The sequence below is a fragment of the Eumetopias jubatus genome, unplaced genomic scaffold, assembly GCF_037043125.1.
Source record: "Eumetopias jubatus isolate StellerSeaLion01/CBP00866 unplaced genomic scaffold, mEumJub1_p1.0 scaffold_9, whole genome shotgun sequence".
Classification (NCBI taxonomy): Eukaryota; Metazoa; Chordata; class Mammalia; order Carnivora; family Otariidae; genus Eumetopias; species Eumetopias jubatus.
In genome coordinates, this window is record NW_028274815.1 from 77062215 (window position 1) to 77089350 (window position 27136).

Sequence of the window (27136 nt, forward strand, 5' to 3'; positions counted from 1 at the left end):
GACGTATAGATACAAACACACCCACATCTCCAACTTCTGCCTTGGGAAGTTTTGGCTGCTGGGGTCCCACGTGTCCGTGATTCACAGCCCCTCACAGAGAGGAGGAAGAGGCCTTCCGGGAGGCTGGTGCCCTGGGGAGCAGTGCCCGTGCTGAGCAGAGCAGGTCCTCATGGCCGGGCGGGTGCCGGCCAGGCTCTGTCCCAGGCCGAGCCGGTGCCCGCGCCATGTCCCTGAGGTAGCTGGTGCGTGTGCAAAAGGAGGAGCGGCGCCTCGCACCCTGCCCCTGCGAGGCGGGGGTGGGGTGGGGGGTGGGGATCCCCTCATACGGAGGACTCCTCGGGATTGGAGTCCGGCAGCGGCTGGCGCTGCTGCAGCTTGCGCCTCAGCTCGTCTGCCAGCTCGGGCAGCGGGTGCCCGAGCCCGCCGCGGTCCTCCGCTCCCAGCTGTAAGCGCACGTAGCCATTGGCGTTTGAGTTCCGCCCACCCCCCAGGTGAAGCCGGGTCGGAGAAGGCAGGGGCTGGCCGGGGATGCCAGGAGCTGGGGAAGGGGGCCCGCCCCCGGGCTGGCACCGCGCGTGTCCAGGCACGATCTTGAGGGAGCCGTCCGAGTAGTAGTAGCCGACGGGATCCCAGAGTTTCTCATCAGTCTCCGGGCCGGGCCTGAAGGGGGGACTGGTGGGCTCCTTGGGCAGCTCCAGGGGGTACACCAGGGTCCTCTCCGCCGCCTTGGCACCTTTCTCCAGCTCCTCCCGCAGCCGCCGGCGCAGCGACAGAACGAGCAGCAGCAGGACCAGGCACACGGCCCCCAGGGCCACCACAGCCAGCCACACCAGCCCCAGGTTTTCCAAGGGCGCCCGAGCCTCCAGGGTCACCGATGGGCCCGCCACCACGGCCACCAGGTAGCCTTCGGCAGCCAGCCGTGCCCCCTGCTCCTCCGAAAAGCAGTGGTAGGCCCCGGCGTGGCGGGGCTGGGCAGCCATCACGACCAGGGCCTGCAGGCGGGCGTCATAGAGGAAGGAGCCGGGCTGTTCCGCAGGCAGGTCCCGGCCCCCGAAGGTCCAGCGGGCGTGGGCCAAGTTGGAAGAGAGGCGGCAGGGCAGCACCAGGTCCGTGCCCGCCACCACGGTGATGTTTTTGGGTGTGAGCCTGACTGCAGCAGCAGAAAAACAGGAGAGCCGAGTTAGCACGGGAAACCCAGGGCCACGCGGAGCTGCGGCTAGTCCAGCTCTGGCCCAGGGCCCATCCTACCAGGGAGGAGGGAGGGGGAAAAAAAAGACAGCTCACCCTTTTTATTGCCACGGAGGTTACAAATGCCTGAGGTGTCGGAGACCGTCACGTGCTGGATCAGCGAGGACCTGGTTGGGGAAGCAGGGTCCATGGGCACTGGGGCTCCAAACACCCTGCCCCTCACCCTTGTGCTGAGCCCCACTCACCCGAAGGGGCCATCCACGGCCACACAGCGGCTGGTGTTAACGCTCCAGGCACAGTAGGGGTCCCGAGCGAGGACGCAGTCTGCGCAGGAGCGGTACTTCACGCAGTCGGCCAGGGGCAGCTGAACCAGCTGAGAGCGGGAGCCTGCAAAGAGAAGCTTCTGCAAGAGAAGCGGGGCAGAGGAGGCTCAGCCAGACTGGGACACAGACTGCAGCATGGGCGCAGGAGGGCAAGGGTGCCAGAGGAGGAAGAGGGCGGTGCTAAACTCCCAGGAGGGGAACGGAAGGACCAAAGAACGCCCAGAGGGCTTACTACAAGCCAGACACAATCCTAAGCACCTTCAAGATGTGACCTTCTTAGACAGGGAACAGTGGAACTACGGGGCTGAGAAATATAATCTCTCTCTCTCTCACACACACACACGCACACGCACACATTCTCCCGTACTGTATAAATAGTGCAGGAAATGTGTGTTCCGCTAGGCCCGGCAGCCCTCACAATAGCACAAGCAAAGCATAAGGTGTTTTCCTCTGTCTGAATGGTGACTGCCAATCCGTGTGTTTCTTCAACCACGGACTTTCTTTCTGCCATTATTCCATGTTCTGGGCAACAATCTGAGCCACAATAGTTGGTCAAGGGCCAGCACATGAAAGTTCAGGGGAGTCACAGACAGGCCAGAAGAAGGGTAGGGTGCAAGCGGCACCTCAGGCAAACAGCGAAGGGAGTGCAGGGCCGGGACTGGGCTGGGCTGGCCTGGGCTGGACCAGGGGGCCGGTGGGAAAGCCGGCATCAGGAGGGCAGCTGAGCAGAGATGTGGCCCGAGAGGGCCGGTCCACAATGGCACCACCAGAGAGGCTGTACGTCACAGAGGCACAGCACGACCTCGAGGGGTCTGAAGGAAGCGTGGAGAGCAGCTGCCAAGGCCCAGTTCTGGGAACACAGCCCCGTGGGGACCTGGCTATATATAACGCCTGCGGAGCGCAGAGTCCGTTAGCACGCTTGTTTCCTGGAACTCTCCCCAAGCTAAGTGAGGTATGTTCGAGTGTCTCCCCACCCGTCCTGGCCAAGCAAAAGACTGCGGAAGGTGTAGGGACAGCCGTGGGTGGGGCCTGATTACTACCTTGCTCCGGGATAGGACCAAGCTTTCCACAGGCTCCTGGTCAAACACCTGCAGCTCCTCGATCAGGTGGACCCAGGGGCCCAGGTTCACGGCCTTGAGCAGCCAGCCGTCTCCTGTGGGGGTTGGGGGAGGACAGGCATAAACGAGAGGGCACGGGGGCCCCTGGGGCATCTCTAGATCTCACTGCCCCGGACACACAGGCCCTGCCGCCCCCACCCTGTTCTTCCCTGTGGAAATCCTGCGCAGCCTCCAGGCCCATCCTAGCAAAGTGGGCATGCTGCTTTCCCTCAGGCAGCTTCCGGCAGCCACACCCGCCTCCCCAGGTGCCTACCTGTACCAATGAACAGCACTGTATAGGTGGCTCCGTCAAGCCCCGTGACCCTGTCAGCCACCAGGTGGGTGAAGTTGGTGTCCTTCTTCACAAGCAGGGGCCGGCCCCACCGGGGCCCTACCTGCTCCTCCATCAGTGGGTGCTTCTTGATGAAGTTGAGGGTGTTATCAGGCAGCTCCAGAGAACTGGTGTAGCCATGGCGTCGGTGCCAGTTGTTGATGCACTGGGGGCGGGAGGGGGGAAGACGGGAGAGCTGTCAGCATGTGGGAGAGCTACTGCAGCGGAGGGCAGGAGCCCATCCCCGCCCCGGAGGACTCACTGAGCCGGGCCGTGGGCTGGGTACGGGGTCGGTATAGCGGCCCCACTTCTGGGCTTGCTCACGGTACTCCTTGTAGGGACCCTCGAATACCCTCTGGATCTCTTCCAGCTGGTACTCGCAGACCGCTGACAAGTCCACATCGCCCCTGTCACAGCAAAGGAGGGACCCCAAGGGTGAGGCACGGCACTCACTTTACCCCAGCTCGTGGCATGGACCGGGAAGGCGGGGCCCCCCACAAAGCAGTCCTGGGCGTGTGTGACGTCATGTCGGCTCTAAAGTACCACTGGGGGAAGGGTCCTGCACACCTCCCCTGAGGGGGCTTTGAAAAGGGGCAGATGCCCAACATCCTCCTCGCCTTCTGGTCTACCGACCACTTAAGACTTTACTCAAGACACCTGCACCCACCAACCATCCCTACCCTGCAAACCTCCTCCTCCCAACCCCCAAGTATTCCTGGCCAACTCACCACCGCGCCCGGAAAACCCCGAAGAAGGTGGTGTTGTGCCAAGAGGTGTCACGCAGTGTGTGCAGGGCCTGCAGCTGGTTGAAGTAGAGCTGCCGGTCGGGGGCCGAGCACACCAGCCTTGCCTTCAGGAATGTGGTCCACTTCCTCTGCAGGGTCCGCGCACCCCCCATGTCCCCCTGGCGGATGGCAAGGGGACACTGCCGGTCAGGCCTGCCGAGCCACCAGGGCTCCCAGAGCTCCTCACTCACTGCAGGACTCCATACCTTGCAGACACGGGCTACACGAGCCACCACCTGTTCCGCGTAGCAGTCATACTCCACTGCCCGCTCACTGAAGAAGAAGTAGACCTTGTCATCGTCCCCCGTGAAGCTGCCCACGCTCTCTGGGATGTAGGCAGAGCCTACAAAATGAGGTTCTACAGGAAGGGGAGGAGGGTTAGCAGCGGGGGGGGGGGGGGGAGGGTTTGCTGCAGGGCCCCTCACCCATGGCTCCCCCCCCCCCCGGGGCCCCACACCAGCTCCTCGGGGCTCACCATTGAGCCAGAAGGCCAGGTACTCTGTCTTCATGGAGTGGTGAGGCCCCATGTTACGCAGGATTACAGGCTCTGTTCCTAGGAAGTTGTTGAGCGTGGCCGAGTACAGCTCACCGTCTGTGGGGGACAGGATCAGGCAGGCCAGAAGTGACATGAAGACACATTCAGGCCACGCAGAACCATAGTGAGAACAAGTTCTAGGGGCGGACTCCCCCAGCCTACCGCGGGGACAGCCACTCACCCACAAGGAGGCCAGTGTGGCCCTTGGCCGGGTCATAGGGACATTTCCCCTTCCCATCCTCAAATTCTCCACGCTCCAAAGTGAAGGTGAGCATGTCCTAGGGGCAGGGAAGAGACAATGAGGAGGAGATGCAGAAGGGCCTGGGAGTCCAGAGAAGGGCGAGGAGGGGGACTGAGGAGGGAAACCAGCACTCACGATGTAGGTGCACTTGGGCTGGAAGGCGTAGGTACCACAGACGTACAGGTGGGAGGCGTTGTAGGGCTGCAGGAAGCGGATGAAGTTGAAACACTCCGTCTGGGGAGAGAACGGCATTCACTTAAGAGTACGGGGCCATGGGACACGGGACACAAGGACCAAGAACGGGTCTGGGACAAAGAGAGAGGGTGGGGGTGGGGGGAGACAGCAGGTGCCGTGAGGCCCGGCCAGCGGAAGTACGGGCGCAGGGGGCGGGCCTCTGGCTCTCCTGGCCGTATCCTGAGCACCCACCTGGTTGCTCTTCCCTTTCTGGATACACTCGGCTTTCTTCTCAGCTGGTGCCTCCCATGAAATCTGGGGGGGGGGGGCGCGGAGGGGGGCATGTCAACATCACAAGTACACACTGAGCATGTGCCCGGAGTATCTGCCACATGCATGGCCTGTGGCAGCCACATGAGGACACCACAAGCAAGCATACACAGTCCCCATTCTCTGGGAGTTTATTTTAACAGAGGACGGAAGCCGCAAACTGCCCCAAAGCTGCAGATGAGGGAAAGCAGCGTGCCCACTTTGCTAGGAGGATGGGCCTGGAGGCTGCGCAGGCTTTCCACAGGGAAGAACAGGGTGGGGGCGGCAGGGCTGAGGGGGCAGTTTGGTCAAGCTAAGCCCCTCTGGGTCCTGCCGCTCTCCCCACACCTGTGTGCCTCCCACTCCCCCACCTCTCACCGCTCCTTGCAGCTCCAGAGCCTCCACGCTGAAGGCAAACAGGGCCTCCCGGGCCCCCACGTAAAGAAGCCCCGTCTGCTCAGTCAGGGTCAACGTCAGGAAGTCCTGGATGCCCGTCTGGGAGAACCGCCGCACCACCGTGGCCAACTCTGCAGGGACAAGGTGGGAGTGAGCAGGGTGGTGAATGGGCAGAGGGCTTCCTGGGGCTCCAGGTACCCTCCTCCCCCCAAGAATCAGCCTTCCTCTATACAGTGGTCTTCGGGGCCTAATCACCCCTGCTGCCGGCCAGCACCCCACAAGCAGATGCCAGCTAAGCACTCTGACTGGCAATAAAGGGCCTTCTCCAATAGCATTTTGGCTCTGACAGCTCCACCCAAGCCTCCCTGGCCTTTCCCAGCCTGGGAGGCGGCAAATCTGGGCTGGTGAGGAGGAAGGAAGGATATCTCAGCCACAGCTTCCGGCCAGAGGAAGCCATCAGACTGATGGCCCTCACTCTCAGGGTCAGCAGCACCTCTGGCTGCAGAGCTGGGCTCTTCCCCCTCCCAGCTTCCTCCGCTGCTTCCTTCTTTGTTGCCTACTACCTACATCACGCTCCGGCCAGGCGCCAGCCCGTGATCGGGCAAAGCAGTTATGTACTGAAGTTGTAAGCACTGCTTGCCTGAGTTAACTCTTCACTCCAGCAGGACCCAAATCCAGGCGGCCAGAGGTCCAAGCACGGCCGGCCACTGGGACAGGCGGGGATGTGGGAGACAGAGTTGGGGCTGGGAGGCCAGGCCAGGGTGGTCAGGGGGAACCAGAGGCTAGGCACCAGAGAAGGCACTGAAGCCTCGGAGCTGGGAAGCTTTGTTGCTGTTCACCATGCAAGGTATGACGACACCGATATAGTCACAGGATTCCTAAGTCAGCCCCCAAAATAGCTGCTGACTTGTCCTCAGGGTCCCCCTAAACCAGGCTTAGTCTTTGGAGCCAGACACAGGCGGGCAAGGGAGGGCTTCATTAGCACCCGAGTGGAGCCTGTGGGAGGTGAGCTCATCCTAGGTCCCCAGGGTGCACTGATGATACAAACACCTGACATCACCTCTTAATACAGGTGTGTGCGTGCAGAGGGCTGTCGGGTCTGCTGTCCCCCGACATGAGCACGTGTGTAAACACATCCAGGGCCAACACAAGGCACAAGGGTAACAGAGGGGTAGCAGAGAGGCTCTATTACGGTTGATAAAGGGGCTCCTGGGGGCAAAGAGAGAGCTAGAAAGGCTTTGGGTAGAGGGGTGATAACACTCTGCCTTATGCCTACCCGGGCTGCATTTTCTCTCTGTGGGCTCTCAGTGCAAGTGCTAGTTCCAGAAGTAAGGCATGGGGAGAACGATACAGAACGGTCTCTCTTCCTTACGTTATGGGGGCAGCCAGGTCCTAACCATGTGAAGAAGGGCTATCCCAAGACTATGAGCTCTGGGTCCCTGGGGCCACTCTAGGGCCACTCATTCTCATTTCTTAGAAAGCTGTCATACACATCGGTGGGCTTTAAGCCCAAGAGCAGGATAAAGCTGGCACAATCTAGGGGCAATCGCTCTTCTCCCCCCACCTCTCCATAGTCCCTCCTGGCCTCCCCCCTTGGGACTTGAGGCACTCACCCCCAGAAGATACGGTCTTCCGGGGCACCAGGTTCCACCACATCTCAGCCCCAATGCCCAGGCCCCACAGCCCCACTACCAGCAGCCAGACAGCCCAGTGTGGGGCCATGGCAAATGCCCCGGCTCGAAGCTCCAGGCCAGCTGCCCTGCTGGGGGAAAAGAAAGGGTCAGAATCACAGCCAGAGAAAACAGACCGGAAGGGGGCCCACACAAGCCCGTGTCAGGAGGCACTGACAGGACATATGACCTGATCAGCTTCCCCAGGAGCCTCCTGGATCCCCCCCCACCCCGGCCCTTACCCAGTCCTTGGAGCAGAACTTGGTGTCCCCCCCCCACACACACACCTGGCCTCAGCCCGCACAGATTCCAAAGGAGGTGGGGACCCCAGAGGAGAGGGGAGGAGCTGAGTCAGCTGGAGGGGTGGACACTCCAAGAAACATTCTCTGGCCTCCAGGCCCTCACCCACTCCCTCTCAACAGGAAGTTGTTTAAGAAATTAAAAGGGGACTCCTTCCCCCCACATTCAGGCCTGACAGATTTGAGGATTTCTTAAAATAACCTCTGGGAGCAGCACCTGCCCCCACTGGGGCTCCAGCCAGCCCCAAGACATACTTCTGGCACGCAAACCCCTTGGCAGGGTGAAGGGGCATACGGTGGGTGGGCGTTTCCAGAAGCCCCTCCACCCCCCCCCCAGAGGGGACTTGATGGAGCCAGCCTTGCGGGGGTCCTGGCCCCAGGCTCTCCCCTCCCCCAGCGCAGACAATAGCCAGGCAAAGCCCCAAACCCCGGTTCCACATCAGCAGGGCTGAAGTGGGGCCGGAGCCGAAGGGGCCCAGCTTTCCCGAGGCCCCTTTGTTGCCCAAGACTGGAGGCAGGAAGTGGGTGGGATGGGCGTGGAAATGACCAGGGCCTCATCCTGTTCCTCGCACAGCCTCCTAGGAGACACTAGCCTTCGGGCTTTGGGGCGGCGGGACAACAGAGCTGGCTCCGGTCTAATCAGGGATCTCCCGGCGAGAAGCTCTCAGGCGGGGGCGGGGGGAGCTGAGGAGCGGGTGGGGAACGCGAGAGGGGTTCCTCTCGGATCGCGGGGGACGCCCTGTGCAGGGCCGGCGCCTGCTGCGCTCCCCCCGGGTCTGACGAATCTTCCCAACTCAGGGATTGCGCCCCGGGACCCCCGCCTGGGCAAGCCATCTGGATTAACTGCACTGCCCCAGCCCTCCAGTGCCGGGTACGGAGACACAGAAGCCGGGGACCTGCTCACCCCAAAACAAAGGGTCCCCGCCAAGACCTCGTCCTTGGTCACCCCCCCAGATTCTCCCCTCCCCCCAGCTCCCGGGATTTGAATGCAAACAAAGCGGCGGCGCTGGGAGCGTGGCGAGCCCGGCCGGCGGACGCCCCCTGTCGGCCCAGTACCCCAGTACTGGAAGGGCGGGGGGGGCGCTGGGGATACGTCCACCCCTCCCTCCCCTCCAACACACCCCCAGCCCTCCCTCTGCCCCTTACCCTAGACCCGGGCCGGACTCCGCGGCGCGCTCCGAGAATCGGCCAGCACGGCGATGCCCCCACCCCCAGCTCCTCCCAGGGCGGGGAAGCAGGGGCAGCCGGAGGGGTGGGGGCTGGAGGACTGCGGGGCCCAGGCGGTGCGCCCCCCACCCTCGCCCACCGCGAGCGGCGGGGCGCGAACGGCGCTTCCGCGGCTGCAGGGCGGGCGCTCCCGCCAGGGACTGCGCGGCCAGGCTCGCGTCGGGAGCCTGGCTTTCCAGGACAACCCGCCTCCCCGGCGGAGCGGGCGGGCAGGGGGCCGCGGCAGGGAAATCCGATCCCACAACATCGGCCTCAGTCCAAGCCCGCCCCAAACTTTCCGTCGGGGGTGGGGGAACCGGGGACAGTTCGGGGGCCTGGAGAGGATCCTGGCCGCCGACCCAACAGCACGGGGGACCCCCGCTCCCCTCAGCCGCGCTCTTCCAGACCAGTCCGCGCCTCCGGACGCTATGGCTGCGGGCACTGCTTGCCCGGCTCAGGAGCCCCCGCCAGGCAGCCCGCGGGGGGCGCAGGAAGGATCTCGGACGAACTGCTGTCCCCGCCGCTAGCCCTCCCCGCACCCCCAGACCCTGTCCCTCGAGCGTGCGGCGGCCCCTGCCCGAGTCGGGGGACAAAGCGGCGGCCCCGGAGCCCTGGTGCTCCCGCCCCGCGCAACCCTGGCCTCACTCACCTCTTCTTCGCGGCTTGAATCCCTGGGCGCCGCCCTCGCGTTCGGCTCGGATCACGGTCCGCCCCTACCCGCGCGCCGCCGACGGCCTGCGCGCGCCCGCCCGCCCTCCTCCGCTGTCCCCTCTGCCACCGCCCCTCGGTCCCGGCTCGGCTCGGCTCGGCGCCCCTGGGCTCGGGCTCCCCGCGCCACCGCGCCGGGTGCCGGCTCTTTCTCCAGCGCTGCCGCCGCTCTCCGCCCCCTCCCCCCTGACGTCAGGCGGGGGGGGGGGTTGAGCGGAGGCCGGGGGCGGGACGCGAAGGCCGGCCCAGGAGGGGGCTGCGACCCGCCGCGACCCGCCGGCCCCCCAGCTCCCCGCCGGCGGGCTGGGACCCTCGCCCCTCCCCGCGCCCTGCCGCCCCGTGCCTCGGAGTCGCGGTCTGCGCCACAGCGCCGGGAGGTGGGGCGGGGGAGGGACTCCGGGCATTGCCTTGGTTGGGGGGGATCGGACTCACCCGGTCTTTCCGAAGTGTCCCCCAAGGCCAACCGCGGGCTGGGCGGCTGGGCTCGGGAATGGGGCTGAGGAGCTCCCCACGCTGCAGTTACTGGAACCAACGCGGGCAAACCACCTCGGGGCGAGTATCCGAGGGAGGGGTGCCGGGGAAATCGAGGCTCCTTTTCGGGGCGGACCAGAGTGGGTCTGTCTTTTGGCCCGAAATTCTGCTTCGTTTCTTGGCCCCAACGCCCACTGTCGTCCCCCCCCGCCCCCCGCAGTCAGACTGGAACGGGTCTTACCAGCCAGGAAGACCCACTAATCTCCGGAGAGTCTGCTCCTTGTTTTTCATGCTCCACACGGAGGGACAGCAGCGCCCTTGCCCAGCTCCCGGTGAAGACAACCCTCTGGGAGACTCCTGTTGCACAGAGCCTGCCCCCAAAAAATGACTCCTTCTGATGCCACTGGAAGGCTGAATAACAAGTGACATGAGCCCTAACGTTCAGATGAAAGCGGCTGAGGGGAAGCCTCGGTGGAGAACTACCACCTTTTAGAACAGCCTGCCTCCGCCCACAGCAGCTCCTAGAAGTCACTTGTAGCTCTGGCCTCCTGCGCTGGGGCAGTGCTGGGGTGGACCTTGCCAGCTGGTCCTCGGAGCTGGGCAGGTGGACAAACCCCAGGGAAGCCGCCCCATCGGCACCCAGACACAGATGCCTCCTCTTGGCTAGGGGCAAATGACAGAGGTAAAGAGACTGGAGCCTGGAGGCTTTGGTGGTAACTTTAAACGGGCGCAGTCCTGGAGGGGAGGAACAGTGGAGGGCCCCCGTCAGCAGATCTGGATTATAAATCAGTCCCGACAGGAGCTTTTGTTCTGAGTTAAAACTTGGCATCTGAAAATGGAGACCAGAAGAGTAGTGGAGATAATTGGGAAAAGCAGTACAGTTTGGATTCAGTAACAATTGGGTCTTTGCTGGTACACATAAAGGCCCCTTCTCCCGCACTGGCCAAAGCCACATTTCCCAGCTCCTTTCCACCGGGGGGGGGGGGGGGGGGGGGGGGGGGGGGCTGTGGTCTTGGAAATGCTGGAGATAAGAGGGCAAGCCAGTTAACAGTTAGCATGGGGTAGGCAGGAAAGGCTCTGTGCTTCAGCAGGCTGGGAGGGAGATGGGTGTAACCCTCCTCCTCCAGGTTAGACCCTGCTGTCTTTTTCAGTGGAGGTAAACGGATGCTCAACATTTGTTCTGTGCTTTAGACTTTGCAACCTGCCTTCACATACATTTCCTCACTTAATCCTCATGACCACTGTTCAAAAGGCAGGTATGGGGTACCTGAGTGGCTCAGTGGGTTAAGCATCTGCCTTTGGTTCAGGTCATCCGGCGGCAAGCCTGCTTCTCCCTCTCCCTCTGAGGCTCCCTCTGCCTGTGCTCTCTCTGTCAAATAAATAAATAAAACCTTAAAAAAAAAAGGGCAGGTATTGTGTCTCTGATTTTAGAGATAAAATGCGTCTCAGAAGGATGAAGCAACCTGCTCAAAGGCACGTAGGTAATTAGCAAGGTCGGAATGTTAAATCAGGTCTTGGGACTCCCAATTCTATCTTTGCACCAAGTCAGAGTGCATCTGGACAACCTTTAAGCCCTAAACAGCGTGTTTCCTGCTGTTTTTCCTCACCTCCGCTCCCACCCCCAACCAGGCAGAGACTTGAGCTCCTGGCTCCACCTGCAAGATGGCCCCAGTGGAAAGTTTCAAAAGGTGGTTTGGTTTCACTGGCAGGGACAGTCTTCTGTATGTTATGGCAGCCTTCTCTGTTCCTGCTAACAGACTCCGGGAGCCCTTGCCTCTCAAATGCTCCTCCAAGATAAGGCTGCAGCTCCCCCCACCCCCCTTTTCTACCTTCACTCATTTCCTGCTGTGTTCTGTCCATTTCCAGCACTGGCCTTTTCCATGGGTGGGTGGGCAGAGGATAAAGTTTCCTGCATGACTACTTGCTCATGATTCATACTTTTTAATAAAAGCACAACCGGTCAAAAATGAGGATTCCTGGGTTTTAAATTAAGAAAAAAAAAAAGAAGAAGAAGAAGAAAAGTCTCCTGTACCTGTCATGTCTCTCTAGGGTCTGTCTGCCATATTCTATTTAAGGTACCCATGCTTCAGGCCTTAGGCCCTAACAGACCCTCCTGCTCACCTGCTTGTGGCCAAGTCAAGGAAAGACCCAGATACTGCTAAATGCCTTCTGAGGTTCTCCAAGAGTCCACTGGCAGCTCAGCTCAGGCCAGTCCCTACAGATGGGCCCAGGAGTCTTATCTGAAAGGCAAGCCCCCGCTCCCTCCCCCACGACATTGGTCATGTGCCATGGCGTCCCTGATTTGAGCTCCTCACCCCTAGTTCTTGCAAGGCAGCTTTCGGACCGGAGTGGAGCCCAGGGTTCACACTGGGATTCTCCAGTTAGCACTGCCTGGCCAACTTCCAAAGGATCCGGGAGCTGTTGTCAGCCCACAGAGGGGGAAATGAGAAAGCCTGGGTCAGCCATCCTTCAGGGATCTTTCTGAGGGCCTGGGGACCGAGGTGAGTGGGGACATAGGAAAAGGACTTCCTCTACTTCCTCCTAGAGGAGAGTTATCAAAGCTGTCCACCTGGGAAGCCTTTCCCTTCCCAGCCCCTCCCTGCCACCATCACCAAAAGGAAGCAGGAAAACATCCGTCATCACAGCCCCGGATGCTGCGTTTCCAGTGGCTTCAATCAGGATATCCCTCAGCCTTTTCCCAGGAGCTTAAGGATCTGGAAAGGGCAAGTGGTGAAGTGGCCAGCACCATTGTGGACTTCTTGGCCTAGAGGAGACTGAGTCTCTAACTGGTCAGCCAGCTCCCAGCCAGTTCCAGAGAGGGCCCATTACATGTCCCAGGGGATGTGGGACGCCCTTAGCTGACCTCGAAGCGCACCCCTCTGCTCAGGTTACAGCTAGGTCTCTGGAGGGACTGAGTATTCACCAACACCTCCTCTCTCCTTGGTATCTATTTCCCTCTTGGGGATGAGTGTGTTTGGGGAACAGGGGAGGAGGGGTCAGTGCACAAGGACCAGGACTGGGGAGACGGGCCCCAGACATCTATGGCGATAGACCGCATGGATCTCTTTCTCAGAGCCACGAAGGGGCAGCTTCAAGAACTGGAAACTCCCCAGCTCAGCCTCTTAGGCCTCCCTACTCCCTCTCTGCCCTTGGCAGTGAGAACAAAGAGGGGAAATTTCAAAGGTGATTTCCAGGTTTCCAGAGCAAACTGAAGAGCTGAGGATTAACTGTCAGGATGTGCAGTGTCAAAAGCAGGGGCTGCCCGGAGGGAGGTGAAGGAGGCTGGCTCACCAGAGCCTTCGCTCTTTTATCAGACGATCTCAGGCCTACCTGATGCCACTGGGGCCTCAGTGGTGCCCCAGCCAGGGGGCCCTGTGATGTGGCCAGGAACAGAAACCAGAACTCTCGGTCAAGTCACCTGGGTATCCAAGTCACCCTGGCCAAGGACTTCTTCCACCTCTCACTTGGCAAAGGGAGCATGGCAGGGCAATGACACGTATGGCACCCAGCACTCTGCCGTGTGCTCATGCCCTCTGAATTATAGATGCCCCCAGCTCCCAGACTTCTGGGCGAGGGAGGCAGCTGTGTCTAAAACAGCCCCAGGGCGCACCTGGGTGGCTCAGTCAGTTAAGCGTCCAACTCTTGATCTCAGCTCGGGGCTTGATCTCAGGGTCATATGAGTTCAAGCCCTGCGTTGGGCTCCACGTTGGGTGTGGAGCCTACTTAAATAAAACAAAACAAACAAACAAACAAACAGACAGGCCCAGGAAGTGATGGGCTACTCTTCAGTTCTGCAAATGGAGCCACTTGTCCTGAAGGTGCTTTATTTGGGGTGGGGGGAGTCTCTCTCCTAGTTAGCCTGCCTTACCCTACCCCTGTGGCATGAGAGCAAAGGAGAGGGGCACAGAAACACGGAAAGTCGTAAGCACCAGCCATGGTGAAGCTCCGTCGGCAGACGCTCGGCTTGAGTTGAGGAGAGGGCCCAGGCCAAGGGTGTAGGGGTCATTCTCTGCTACTTCCACCTCTTACAGCCCCTGTAAAACCCTCTTCCAACCCAGGGTTAGGAGAAGCCTGACGCTAAAATGGATTCTTGGGATTGGAGAAGTAGACAGAGAATGGGGATACCCAGGGATCTCCCCGGTGATGCACAGGGCCCACATGCTTCTCAAGGGGGGCAGGTCAAAGACACCCAGCACTTCATTAAGGATCAGGGCCCACCAAACCGATCTTGGGCAAGGCTGAGGGAAAGTATCCAGAACTGTCTTTTGGCACCCCACCCCACTTCTAAGTCTGGGGAGTTGATTTCAGAACTCAAGTGATAAACTGAATTAAGTGTAATTACAGCCCTGACCCACCAGCTCACTCTGTGGATCCTCCCCGGTAAGGGCAGTGAGTAGGAGGGGGGTGCGTAGTTCCAGACCGGGTCCAAACAAATGCTCGCTCGCGGTACTCCCCGGTTTCTGACAGCTCTCAGGCCACAGGAGTAACTGCTGCTCCCTCAGGATTTACACACAGCCTTCTGGGGCAGGGGGTGGGGCCTAAGAGGCCCAGGTCACATGACTGTCCGAGGTGGGAACTCAGCCCAGCACCAGCAGAGATGTCAGGAAACGGGACGCTGGGCAGGAGCCCTCAGGATAGGCACTGAAGGAAATCTTCTAAACCACCGATGCTGAAATAAGACTTTAGTGTGCACAAAGAAAGCTCGCATTAGTGCGAGAGGAAGGAGGGTTGCGAGGGCCCAGGAGGCCCCGGGAAAACGGAGAGTGGATACAAAGGCCTGGGGGCAGAGGAGACGACTGGGAGGACTGGGAGGGAAGGAGGGCTGAGGGGCGGGCCAGGCAGGGAGACGAATCTGTTGCTTGGTGGGGCTCGGGGGGAGGCAGGCTCTTGCTTCATCACACCGGTCCTCCTCTGGCCTCTGTTCGTCACTCCCTCCTGTTCCTTGAAGCCCGTTTGCTTCCTGCCAGAGCCAAGAGCTGGGGACCAGCAGCCGTGCCCTGCTCCTCTAGTCTTTCCAGGGGCTGAAGTACTGGGCCTGTGGCAAGGAGAAAAACAGGGCGATGGCCCCAGGCCGGGTAGGGCCCACCATCCTGACGGTGACTCTCCGGCGTCAACATCCACTACAGGCCTCCTCATGCCCGGTGCTGAGCTCCAAGAGTCCTGTGGCTTCCCGTCCAGGAGAGGACACGGCAGGTCAACAGGCCACTTGAGCACAGCGCAGGAGTGCTCTGTCCGGGTTCCCTCTACTCACGACTCGAAGGCCCAGGGCAGTGTGACAGGAAGGTGGGGCCTGCCCCCTGACTTGGCCAGGCCACAGATCACTTTTCCTGACAAACACGCTGTTTCCCACCAGAGACTAGTGCGATCTAGTTCCTGGGGGACTGAGGGTGAGGTCTGCTCTCCGGCTTTCTCAGAGACTTGCGAAATCTGAGACCCAAGCCACAGCCTGTGGCCAATGTGTCAGCCCCAAGTCAGAGGTTACAGGAGGAAGGACGAGCAGAGACAAGGCCAAGGATAGACACGTTGGGAGCCGAGGGGCATTGGGAGGATGGGAGGAGAAATGCTCACCAGACCCAGCCTGTGTCCATCAAGGGTTCGGGGCTAGGGGAGGGAAGAGCCCCCAAGGCAGCCGGTGCTGTTTGTCAGAGGGACAGAGACCAGAAAAGAGGCTGCCAGAGCAGGGGTTGGGAGTCAGGCTGGATCTCTGCCCTGGTTCTGGCATTTACACGCTGCCTTCGTGATGGGGCAAGCTATTTAACCTCTCAGCGACTCTGGTTAGCTTGCTCATCTGTAGAATGGGATGGTAACAGGACGTGTCTCATGGGGATAGTTACCTGGATTCGTGGAGAAAGGGGGTCTTTGTTCAATACGTATTAGCTATGAGTATTATTCCCTAAGAGAGCCTGAGAGAATCAGGGGCGTGGAGGGTGTCACTCCAGACATTGGAGGGACCAGGGCAGGCTGAGAGGGTCCCTCCCAGCAGAGTAGGAAGCCAGCCTCAGACCTGCAGGACAAGTGGGCAGAGGGGAGACAGCTGGTCCCTCTGGTGCCCCTCCCTGGCACAGCTCACTGCTCCTCCTCTAGGGCGAAGTTTTTCTTTGCATTTGGCCAGGAGTTGGCCTCTCTGTCTCCCCCTCACGACACCCCTGCACTGGGCATTGGATTCTTGGTGAGCATGATGAACGCCCTGTGCAGCATCTCCACCCCCCCACATTGCCTTCTCCACCCATCGGCCAGTCAGGAGCTCAGTAGCTGCAGTCAGGGCAGACGTTGCTGCCGGCTCTGGCCAGCCCACCTGACCGCTTCCCTCCCCTCCCACGTCTCGGGCCCGGAGGGGGCACCACCTGGGGCTGGCAATGGGCCAGCAGCTCCTGCCAACGGATGTAGGTCTGGGCAGCTAGGTCCTTGAGTCTGGTCCGGTGCATGGCCTGCGGGCTCTCCCGGATATGGGTGCTGATGTGACGGTCCAACTGCATACAGAGCAGCTGCAGTTCTCCCTGTGGGAGGGGGGTGTGGGGGGGGAGGTGTGGCATGGGCCAGGCCCCTCCGCAGAAGGGGAGGAGGGGGAAAGAAATCAGAGCAAGAGAGGGATGGATTTGAATGACTGCTCAGAAGTAGGGCAGGAAAGGGAGGAGAGGAACAGGGCAGCTGCTGGGAGGTTGGGTCAGGATCCCTTGGGAGTGCCTCGTGGGACACTGGGAGAAGGAGGGCGCCTGGCTCCCCTAGGCCCACGTCTTTCAGAGCCTCCCACTCTTTGCAGCTCCTGACAGCGGGCTGGCCTCCATCTCAGCCTCTTGGGAGACTCACCCATTGGTCTGGAGTAATGTCCTGGCAGCTGACCACCACCCCGGCCAGCATCAGCAGGCTGTGGCACAGGTAGCAGGCCTGGACAGAACACAGAGAGACGGGCTCCCCTAAGTCCGTCACCTCCAGACTCCGTACTTGCAGGCCCAGCGGCCCGGGACAGGGACTCAGCCCACCGCTGGGCTTCCAGGCGCAGTTTCTAGGGAGGTGTCCTAATGGAGGGCTGTGGACCCCCTTGCTCAGAACCCTCCCTCTGATGGATGACTGTCCTCCCTTCGTTCAGAAAAAGAAGAAACCTCTGCCATCCAGAAACCCGTCCTGTCACTCAGGCCTGTCCCGGGGGCCCAGCAGAGAAAGCCTGCTGTGGAAAAGGGCCCGTCCATCCTCACCTCTGCACCATGTCTGTGGTCCTGCTCTGTTCCCTGAGACACCCGTGTCAGGGGCCACGATTCTCTAAGGTGGGGGACATGGCCCCCGGGTGCCCAGCTTGCTCCTCGGCAGGAAACCCCTTGCACAGACAGATGTACAGCCCTGTGTGGACAGTCAAACCGTGTTGACTCAAAGAGGCCGGTGAAGAAAGGAGAGGCAGGCGGGAGACGGCTTCAGTTAAGCATCTGCACGCTTACCCTCCCAACTCATACCCTTGCTCTGCCCCCTTGACGTTCTGAGGGGTACAGACAGGACAAAGGCCAATTCCATCTGCTCAGGGAATGGTTGGATCCCAGGGTGCCCTGGAACTCTGTCGGCACCCATTCTTTGATGGGACAATCCAGACAAAGCGAGGCACGGGGAGGAGAGCACCCTCAAAGACAGGCGTGGCGTCTGCCGTGAAAGGCAGCCTGCTCCTGGCGCATCGAACTCTTCCACTCAGACGTGCCTGCCGCCTTGTCCCCTTCAGACTCCTACGTCTAAGATAGGGAAGGTGGCAGGAAACACCCCCACCATTGTGCCCGTTGCAGATAACTAGCTCTGAGGCCGCGCTGGGAGGGGAGAGGCGAGCTCCAGAGAAGGCCAGCAGGGCTGATGCATGGTAGTAACAGAGCTGGAGCTCAGAACCAGCCCAGGACTCCCCTGTGCCCCTACCATCCAGAAACAGCAGCATCCCCTCTGCACAGACCCAGGAGCCTCCTGAGGGCAGAAGCCAGAACCGTTTTTGAGGGCATCAGACATGGTACTCTGGAGTACTGTCTTCCTAAACTCAAAATACCTCTGTGTAAAATCCTGAGACGGGAAGCCTCCTCCCCCCCCCCCCCCCCACTGCACTCCGCCACCACCACGGCCCCGGCAGCACCTGTCTTGCCCAGGACCCAGCCTGCTCTTCAGCACCACAGCCAAGGCCACAGGCGGCCTGACCCCATAGTCTGGCCAGGATGGGTTGGCCGAAGACGCAGGGCAGGAAGCCCAGGGGACCACCGGTGTGCCTCCAAGCAGTGCCGCCCCAGGTTGGGCAAGAGCCCGTTCCCGAGCCAGCGGCACCTGCTGGGTCCTGCAGCTGCCTAGGCCTGAGTCCCCCAGCTGGGCTGGCTTGTCAGAGGGCCGGCTTGCTGGCAACCTGCTGCTTCCCCCAGGCTCCCTTTCCCCAGCCTGGCCTTGCCTTAAGGAGGTCCACAGCATTCAGAACTCCTTCTCACTCTGCAGTCCTGGCAAAAGGCTGCTGCCGACCGCCCCCCCCCTCCCCGCCCCCATAAAGCAGGCACAGGCCTGGGAGCCAGACGCTGTTCCGTACTAAGACACAGCCACAAACACGGAGACGTTAGAAGATACTTCAGGAAGGCAGTCATTGGGCCAACGAGTACTGAATCTCAACTTCCCCATGGACCAAAAAGAGAAAGGGTCCTTCTAGGGTTTGTTTGTTTGTTTGTTTGTTTTTGGTGGGGGAGGGGGTGAAATGCAGCTCTGAGGGCTTCAGGGAGGAAGTGACTAAGCCCAGCCCAGCCTCAAAGGAACAGTAGGATCTGAGGTGAAGATGGCCCTGTGGGGGTGGGGGCAGGGCCAAGATTACACCATCAGACAGATCCTAGGGCTGATGCAAGAAACAGGCAGGGCACACTGGGGGACTGACCACCAGGTAGCTGGCTAGGCTGGGGCAGGGGGGAGGGAGGGGGCCCCCTGAGGACCGGGCTGGCCCCAGAGGGCCTGGACAGTGGGCTGTGGAGATCGTTCAGGGCTCTTGAGCAGGGACGGCTGGGGTGTGGGGGACAGACTGCCCCCCCACCCCCCAGAAGGAGGCCACTAGAATCAGTTGGGATGGAATACCACCAGAATGAAAATGTGGCTGTCTCTGACAGAAGGGACTATAGCACATCCTTCATCTTTTCTGTTCTAAGCTTATTTTTCTACAATGTGTGCGCTTTACTCGTATAATCTGAATACAATTAAAGTTTTTTTAAAAAGTTAATTTAAAACGGGACAATACTAGTTATAATTGACTGAACCTCTTGGGTTTGGGGAGGGTGTGGGAGCAAGGGAGAGAGACGTGACCCTGAAAAAGAGCGACACTCTATGACCCAGGCCCCTGTTTGAGAGGGCACTGAGCAAGCTGCTAGCAAGACGTGGTGGTGGCAGGAGACGCCAACGAAAATATCCAGGGGCCATAGAGGGGGTGGGTCAGAGGAAGGCCCGGAGGCGTGGAGAGGCACCTGAGAGATTTCTGCATTTCAGAGACCCCTGTGCTGTGTACAAAGCCAGGGGCTAAAAGGGACCTTGGAGCCACCCTGGGATTGGTACAGAGGCCACTCTCTGTCCCTGGGGGTCTCCGGAACCACCGCCCCCTCGCCCCCACCCCACCCCGGGGCAGAATCTATCTTCCTAAATGGGAAACGTGGTGAAGATGGGCCCCGGATCTGAGGAATGCCCTGGAGGAAAACTTGTGCAGTGGGGATTTACTGAGAAAAAAAGCAGCAGGACCAGGGACTACGGAGTGCGAGTTTCACAACTTCGTTCTTAACACTGATTCCCATCATTGAATCCAGGGGGAAAATCCCAGGGAAACTATTCTGAATGTGTGCTTTTGGGGGCAGGGGGGCAGGAATGGCATGAAGGAAACGGTCGTTCTGAAGAAAATCCCTGCGAACCACGCGTTACCAGCTGTATTTCCCCAAGGGGGAAGAAAACCTTGCCCACTACCTACAAGGAAGGCTGAGGGCATTTTTTTTCCTTGCCCTCAAGGGTGATCCTTGGAGTTGGGCCCACGTGAGGGGAGGCCCTTTAAGGAAGACTTTGATCCAACTTAGGGGGATATAGTTCCATCTGTGCACAGAAAACCCCACAAAGACAGCAGTCTTTATAGTAGTACTTTTGCGGGGGGGGAAGAAAGGTTCCATACTGCATGGGAAGCGCCCAGCCCCTGTGGTCCTCTCCGGTCTGTCCCCTAGACCCATGACCCCAGCATTGAGGAGAGGTAAGAGAGCATCCGATCCCCTCCAGACAACCCGACAGACAGTGGCACCGGGTGCCCGCAAGGCTTCTTGTGAACCCCACCCTCCCTCAGACTCCTCTCCCTTGCCCTGTTTTGTGAAGGTCTGAGAAGCAGACATTTAGCAGAACCTGGGGCTCTGGCTAGGAGGGGGCTGTACCCGAGCCTCCTTCCTCTGAGAGGCAGGCCCGGAGCACCAGCAGCAGTGGGGAGAGCGGGCCACTCCTGGGGGTGACAAAGTAAACAGCCAGGTTGTGGGAGCTGGATTTCCTGCTCCAGTCGCGCTGTGGCCGGCTCCTGAACTCAGCAAGCCTGTTCCTGTCCAGGCTGGCACCACAGAGACACGGGGCTCTGTCTTCCCTTTCAAGACTGGGAAGGGAAGCCGGCAGAAGCCATGCAGCAGCTGGGCTGGTAGCCGGTGAGCCCCAAGCCCCCTGCCTGCTCCCATTTCCTCCACAGCTGGAAGTGCAAGGTGGCCCTCTCCTCAGCCTGAGGCACCTTCCAAGTCCCCAGGGTCCTGTGTGTCGGGAGGGAGTAGAAGGCAGTGTGGCTTCAGGGTTAAAGGGTAACGCAGAGACACTCCTTGGGGTTGGGGTGCGGGGGTGCTATGCTTCTCAGGCCTTCCGGATCTTGTCGGAGAAATGGGCCCCCACCAGCGCAGGCTGCCCAACTCTTCCCCCTCTGGGTGTCAGCAGGGGCTTGTTGGAAGCCCCTGTGGACAATGGAGCCCTGGAAACCTCAGGCAGCCACTTGGGGAAAGGCAGAGGGCGAGGGCAGAGAGGGACATGCCCGCACCCAATGCTGACGAGACGACACCGTCCCCCCGCCAGCAAGGCCTGGAGCTATCACTTTCTGGGTCTCTCCCCAGAGTGGAGCAGGCCAACTTTTCTGGGAAGTTCTGTGCTGGATGCCTCCCTCCCGGCTCTAGAGCCTGAACGCCCTGCCCTCCCCCCGGGGAAGGACGATGAGGATGAGAGATAGGGCTTGTCACCCCGTGAGGGGGGCGGGGGGGAAGGGAAGGTCAGTGTCTCCTTTTCTGGCCCGGCTAGTTCGGACTGCAGGAACCACCAGCCAAGGCTCCATTTGCAGCGCTTTCGTCATAAGAAAGGAGGGAAAAAGGGTGAACATTTCCCAGACACTTCATCCTTTAGAAAATTCCCCTCCAGCTAATGCCAAGGGAGCAGGCTGTGGCCTGGGTTATTTACACTAAAATAGGGCAGAAAGGAGGAGGCAGAGGATCTCCCAGGAAGTCACTCTGGCCGGAACACAGTGGTTTCTCCCGCCTCAGGTCATGACCAAGAATCCAGGCTTGCCCCAGGCAAGTCTCCAAACCAAGCCCTTTCCCTGGAAGCTGCCAGGCTGGGTGACCATCCTGTGGGAGCAGGTTCAGCCAGGCTCTGGGGCAGCTGCTGGGGTGGGGGGCGGTATGGAGTCCGCGGGGGGGGGGGGGGGAGGCTGACTCAGGAACACCTGCTGGGGAAAACCAAGACTCACCCAAAGGACATGGTCTTCCCGGCCTGGCTGCTAGACCCAAGGGGCTTCTGCTCAGGATGCTGGCCCTGCAGACCTATAGGTGCCCGCTCCCTGCCTGGGACACCAGGACCCAAAGCAGCCTCCTTTGCTTTCACCTCTCCATGCTCACAGGCCCTGGGGGGTGACTGCCCGGGGTTGGGGGGGGGGGGCGCCTGCCTTCAATCACAATCTGGCTGGGCTGCTCTCAGCCCTGTCCAGAGGGCCTGCCGATGGACTCCAGGGGGAGAATTCTGCATGTGGGTCCACTCAAGGGTTTTGTTTCTGTCAGACACAGATGCACGCACACATGCTGAGGGTCAACTCTTGAACCAATCTGGTTTGGGGGAGACTGGAGCGGCACTGGTCTGTCTGCCTTGGCACATTTCAGACCCAAGGCTAGAGCGAGGCCTCCATGAATTCTTTTTCTTTTTTTTCTTTTTTTGTTAAAAATCAAATTTAAACCTACAGTACCACTTCACAGTGCCCCAACCCAGCAGGGCTCCCAGAGAGGCCTAATGATTCTCATTTTGAGCAGATGTGGAAGCTGAGCTTGGAGAGATCCCCTGACTGTATGACGATCTCCAATAAGGGTTAGGTCTGAAGCAGATGTCTGTACTCTCTTCCTAAGGCTTAACAAGTTCCGTGTGTGTGTGTGTGTGTGTGTGTGTGTGTATTTTCCATAAAGGGGATTTAACTGGAGACACCCTCTTTCAGAAGGAACAAGCTCCCTTTGCACTGCCCAGCAGAGGCCCGAGGGCCTATTAGCGGCAGGGTACAGAGGATGAGGCTGTGCCCCTAGGACGGGGAGCGGGGCCCCAAGCCTGAGCCCCAAGGGCATGGTACTCTACCACAGGATGGGCAAATAACAACAACAATAATTAGGAATGAGTAATCCTGAGGTAGGGCTACTTGGGGGCCCCAGGCCAAGAGCCTCAGGCTGGTGGAGAGAGCCAGACCTTGTCCCGCTGGTATGTCCACAGAACACAAGAGGAGAGGAGACCCGTCCTGGAGTGTGGCACCTGCCATCATCTCTAGGACGCTATTTCTTCCCTGTGCCCACAAGCAAACTGCCTGACCTACTCCCCTTGCTCATGCTGCTACCGCTCCAAGGTTACTGCCTGACCTTGCCTTGGGCCAGCACTCAAGCTGCAAGCAGAGGACTGCGCCAAAAGGAAAGCTGAGTTCGAAGGAGATTCTGACCAGGATGGGTCATCGGTTGGACCTCGCAAGAAGGAGATGACAAGGATACACAACCGATAATTAGGAAATGAGATGGTGACACAAGGCCTCTCCCGAGTCCAGGGTCCCTGAAGGCACAGAGCACAGAGGCCAGGGAGCAGATGTCACAGGCAGGGCCTGCCACACTTACCCTCCGGCTTACAAGGCCAGACACTTAATTCTGTAAATGAAAGTGCGGTTTGGGCATGGGGGTGGGTGGAGCCCTCAACATGGAGTAGGGATGAGGCCAGTCGAGGGTGATGGGAGACAGGCTGGCAGAGTCTGCAAAGGAACAGGACTTCTGGCTCAGCCGCAGGCGAGAAAGTTGGCTCTCGGGTCCCAGCTGGGCAGCCAGGCAGGTAGCATCTCTGCAGCCTGCTGAGGGACCCTGGAGGCCCAGCACGGGCCCGCCTGCTCCCATCCCGCAGAAGGTGCGTCCTGTACCTGCATGTCCAGATGCCTGGACAAAGTGAGTTCAGAGACTCCAGACCCTGAACTCCAGACAGACAAAGAGATGCTCTTTTAAGCTTTATCTCAAACTTGGGACTGGCCCCTACACAGCCGTGGCCCCTGCTCTTGGTACTGAGAATGAGGAGGGAACGAGGAGGCCCTGGCACAGTGGGGCAGGGGTGGGAAAGAGATGGAGCTGGGACAAAGGCAGGAAGGCTGAGGGGTTTTAGTTCTGTGGATCTGCTGCAGGGAGGTTATCTCAGAGCATCTGACCCATTCCTGTGTCTGCTGGTGGGAGGAACGAGGGGTTGTAGGCAAACCTTTGCTAGAGTGCTCCCACCCAGCCCACCCTTCCTTTCTGGCTTCCTGCTGGCCGTGGGGGGTAGGGGAGATGACAAGCCAGGACTGGCTGGCTGGCTCTTCCTGCTCCTCCAGCTGGGACTAGAGACCCTGACCCCAGGGGGATCTGGACCGGAAGCCCAGCTTTGCCGACTACCCAGAGAGGGACCAGATTCCCAGTGCAAATGTTTGAGAATTTAGGACTGGCTGTGCATGAGCACATCAGTATGTGGGTGCTGGTGCTGGACAGACCCATTGAAACCAGCCAGGGTGTGGGCATGGGCACCCTCCACGGGCTGGAGAGCCTATGGAGAGTACTGGCTTCCTCAAAAGCCATTTCCTCAAAAGCAATGGCTTCTTCTCTTCTCTTTCTTATCTTTCTCGCTCCCTGAACTATCTCCTGGTGTGCTGGCATGGGAGGACCCTGGAAAGCACTGAGTCCTTATACTTCCTATAGAAATCACAGCGTAGGGCCATTGCCCACGGCTACAGACCAGGCTATCGGCATCCAAGGTTTCTGGGTACCCAGGATCCTGCCCCCATCTTTGTCAAGAGTGTTGCAGCCCCCCGATTCCCTAAACTCCATGGTGGTGACCTCAGCCCTGACTCTGGGGGAAGACATGTGACCCGGGCCGGCCACTGTATGCCTGCCGATTTGATTGGCTGACAGATGAGCATATGACCCAAGCCAAGCCAATGAGCCTCAACTCTGGGATTCTGCTTAGGACTCTAGGATAAAAGATCTTTCTTTCCCCCACTTCCTAGGGCTGCTAAGGGAAGGACATAGCCTGGAGTTTCTCAGGACCAGCAGGGAAAGCCTGCCTGGGAATACACCAAAGGGCAGAGCTGAGAGATGCAGAGAGAGGTTTCACGCCACTGCTCAGCTTCTGGTCCAGCTGAGGCTGATGGGCTGTTCCAGGACCTTCCAGGATATGTGTCTGTGTTTCTGTTACTACAAAGTCCTGGCAAAAATGGGAGAAGGGACCGAAAAGGCAGTGAACAGAAGAGCAGTTGAGAAGGCCACGGCTTGCCTGGCAACTGCTCCTCCATCTGGGGAAGTGAGCGAGGGACCTCACACACCCTTCCTGGTCCTCCTTAGGTGTGTGGTAGGAGCTGAGCCCAAACTGCTTAGACGCAGCATTTAGAAGGCACTGTCCCTGAGAAGGTATAGCCTGGGAGAAGAGACAAGGTGGGGCAGGGCTGAGCGCAGGAGAGGTGGGCAAGGGTCCCTCCCAAAGGCTGCACCTGCCAGGGCACCCATTTCAGTGGGAGGCGTGGGACGCCACTGAGCCAGACTCTGGACCCGATCCTCAGAGGTGACTCTGTTTAGGTGTGTGAAGCAACGTGTGGACAGGCCATGGGTCAAGTGAACAGATTGTAATGACCACAGGAATCCAAGGACAGGGGAGACAGGCCAGGCATTGCCAGGAAGAGGGAACAGCAGGAGCAAAGAGAATGGAGGCTTGACATCTCACATTTCCCATGACGTCTGGGAAAGATATCTGCTGCCTGGAATCAAATGGTGTGGTTTGACATGCGGGAGAGAAGCTATGGGGATGAAGTAGGGCCCCCTGACAGAGGGGCTGAACATGGATGTGATGGGCACTTAGGACTGCCTTTGCCTAAGTAAGAGTGGGAGAAAGACAATCACAGGTTTGTCCAGGAGGGTTCAAAAGATGAAGAGAAGGACTGTCAGGCCAGCCAGTGTCAGTGTCAGGTGAGTTACCCTGCAGGGAGCAAGGGCTGTGCCTGGGGGAGGTACCCCCAAGAGTTCCAGGACGACTGGGCCTGGAGCAGAGGGCTCAGAAGTTGCCTAAAGAATCCAAGCCTGCTCTCTCTGGCTCCACTCTGTCACTTCAAGTCCTGCTTGCAAAGAAGCCAGGGTTCCTGGGACCCAAACACAGCTAGTTTGGGCCTGGGCCCCAGTGTGGCCTTCAGCTGCTCACAAGCACCCATTCTGAAGAGGCTCGGCGGCCTCCGAGGTGGGTGTGACCCGGGGCTGGTACGTGGATCTCCCCTCGGGCTCAGCTTCCCAGAGGCCATCTCTTTGAGGTTTATTTCAAAAGATGTTGGATGTTCCTCATTTTGGAGGAAGGAAGAAGGAACCCACCACAGACCAGGCAAGAAGGAACGCAGGATTCCCGAATGTCTATTTTCTGTTTCTTCAAGCCAGTTCCTTTCTTCCCAATCTTGCCCTGACTAAGGTCTCCGGCCCTGCGGGCAGGACTCCCCCTCAGGTGCAGGGAAGGGGCAGGATGTAAGGACAGGCACTTGCAGGTGAGACGGCGGAGGGTACGGGGAGAGGGAGAGGCCCCCGCTCCACCTGGACTTCTGGCTGACGTGGGGCGAGGGGCCTGTTCTCCAGCCAAGCCTGAGGGAGTATGTCCCTTGGCTGGTGTTGAGTGCCAGCAGGAGAGGGCAGAGCCAGGCACAGAGCTGCCAGGCCCTAGAGGCACCCTCCCTGCCCACTCCCCACAACCTCCCTAAACCACACCCCAGTCGCTCCAGCGGCTCCTGGCAGGGTCACCAGACGCAGGGGCAGGCCAGTCCCAGCCACAGCAGGAGCAAAAGCCATCAGACTTGTTTGTCAACTCTTTAACACGAGGGCACACCACAAAGATATACAGAGATACACACAACACATGCACACAGGCATACATGCACGCATGCAGACGTGCACGCACGTGCACACACACACGTGCGTGCGGCGGGCCCACAGCCTCTGCAGAAGAAGTGCAGAGACCCAGGAGTGAGGGGCAAAGGAGTTTGTTCAGTAGGGCAGAGTTTGTTTACCCCAGAGCATCACTCAAGCGTGTGGTACTCACCCACCCCCGCATAAAAATCAACTCTTTACACACGCACTTCTCCAACACACAAGCCATCCCCAAGCCTCGGAAGCACAGAGCTGGACAGCACGCGGTGTGCATGGTGAGGAAGCTGATGGGAGCCACCTGTGGTCCCCAGGCTCAGTCTGGGTGGTGGGGCCTTGAGGACCATCACAGATGCAGAGCCATCAGTGGGCCCCATGAGGACACTCATCAGGTTGTGTGGAGGACATGCCCTGGAAGACGGGGAGACAGGAACCCGGCTCCTGGTGCCTCAATGCAGCCCCAACTCTAGGACATCCCCCTTTGTGGACCTCCGTTTTCTTCCCACACGACGCTTAACTTCCTCAAACTTCCCAGATTTAACCAGACTGGGGGAAAACGTCCCATCCCACCATAACGATCCTGGTTCTGTAGACCTTCCGAATCCCCAGGGGGAAAAACATGGAACAAAAAAGTTCCTTCACTATAGCAAAAGGCCTGAGGAAAAGCAAGAAACAACAGGAAGGTGAGCACATAGAAACAGAACACACAATGGCGGGTCTAACAAGACCAAAACATCAAGAATCTCAATTCAAGTGAATAGACCAAGACTCTGAAATTGGGCAGAATGCAATTAGACAAAATCTGGCCCAAGACGGTTCACGTAAAGCCACCGAAAAGGAAACTCCTGGTTCTGGGTTGGAAGGCTGAGGAGACAGTAGCAAAGCACGTCCAGTTACACGTTTGTCTGCAGAGCGGTCAAAGGACAGGCTCACACGGGGCCTGGGACAGCGCTGCTGGTCTCTTACAGAATTGGATCCAAGGACCCAAGGAAGCACTAGGAAGCCAGCTCTGCAG

At 59.5% G+C, this 27136-nt stretch overlaps 2 protein-coding genes across 3 annotated transcripts in view; both read right to left on the bottom strand.

Moving 5' to 3' along the window:
• Positions 1-320: 320 nt before the first annotated feature.
• Positions 321-7134, bottom strand: SEMA4C (semaphorin 4C). Of its 2 annotated transcripts, none has more exons than XM_028104063.2 (14): positions 6993-7134; positions 5362-5510; positions 4927-4989; positions 4636-4734; positions 4441-4537; positions 4200-4316; positions 3931-4082; positions 3668-3843; positions 3202-3346; positions 2883-3105; positions 2552-2664; positions 1434-1591; positions 1285-1355; positions 321-1150 (listed from the first exon to the last, which is right to left on the bottom strand). In XM_028104063.2, the coding sequence occupies exons 1-14, from the start codon at positions 7099-7101 to the stop codon at positions 321-323; spliced, it is 2502 nt and encodes an 833-aa protein (XP_027959864.1). In that variant the 5' UTR covers positions 7102-7134. The 2 variants fall into 2 exon arrangements, with proteins under 2 accessions (XP_027959864.1, XP_087882339.1); XM_088026213.1 differs by having other exon boundaries at positions 2549-2664; positions 6993-7116.
• A 7604-nt stretch (positions 7135-14738) lies between these two features.
• The window catches only part of FAM178B (family with sequence similarity 178 member B), an 85435-nt gene continuing 73037 nt past the window's right edge, over positions 14739-27136 (bottom strand). Inside the window, exons 13-15 of the mRNA XM_088026214.1 lie at positions 16541-16618; positions 16078-16230; positions 14739-14768 (exon numbers count right to left, since the gene is read on the bottom strand). Of these exons, the coding sequence (XP_087882340.1) occupies positions 14739-14768; positions 16078-16230; positions 16541-16618 (261 nt within the window). The remainder of the gene's footprint in view (positions 14769-16077; positions 16231-16540; positions 16619-27136) is intronic.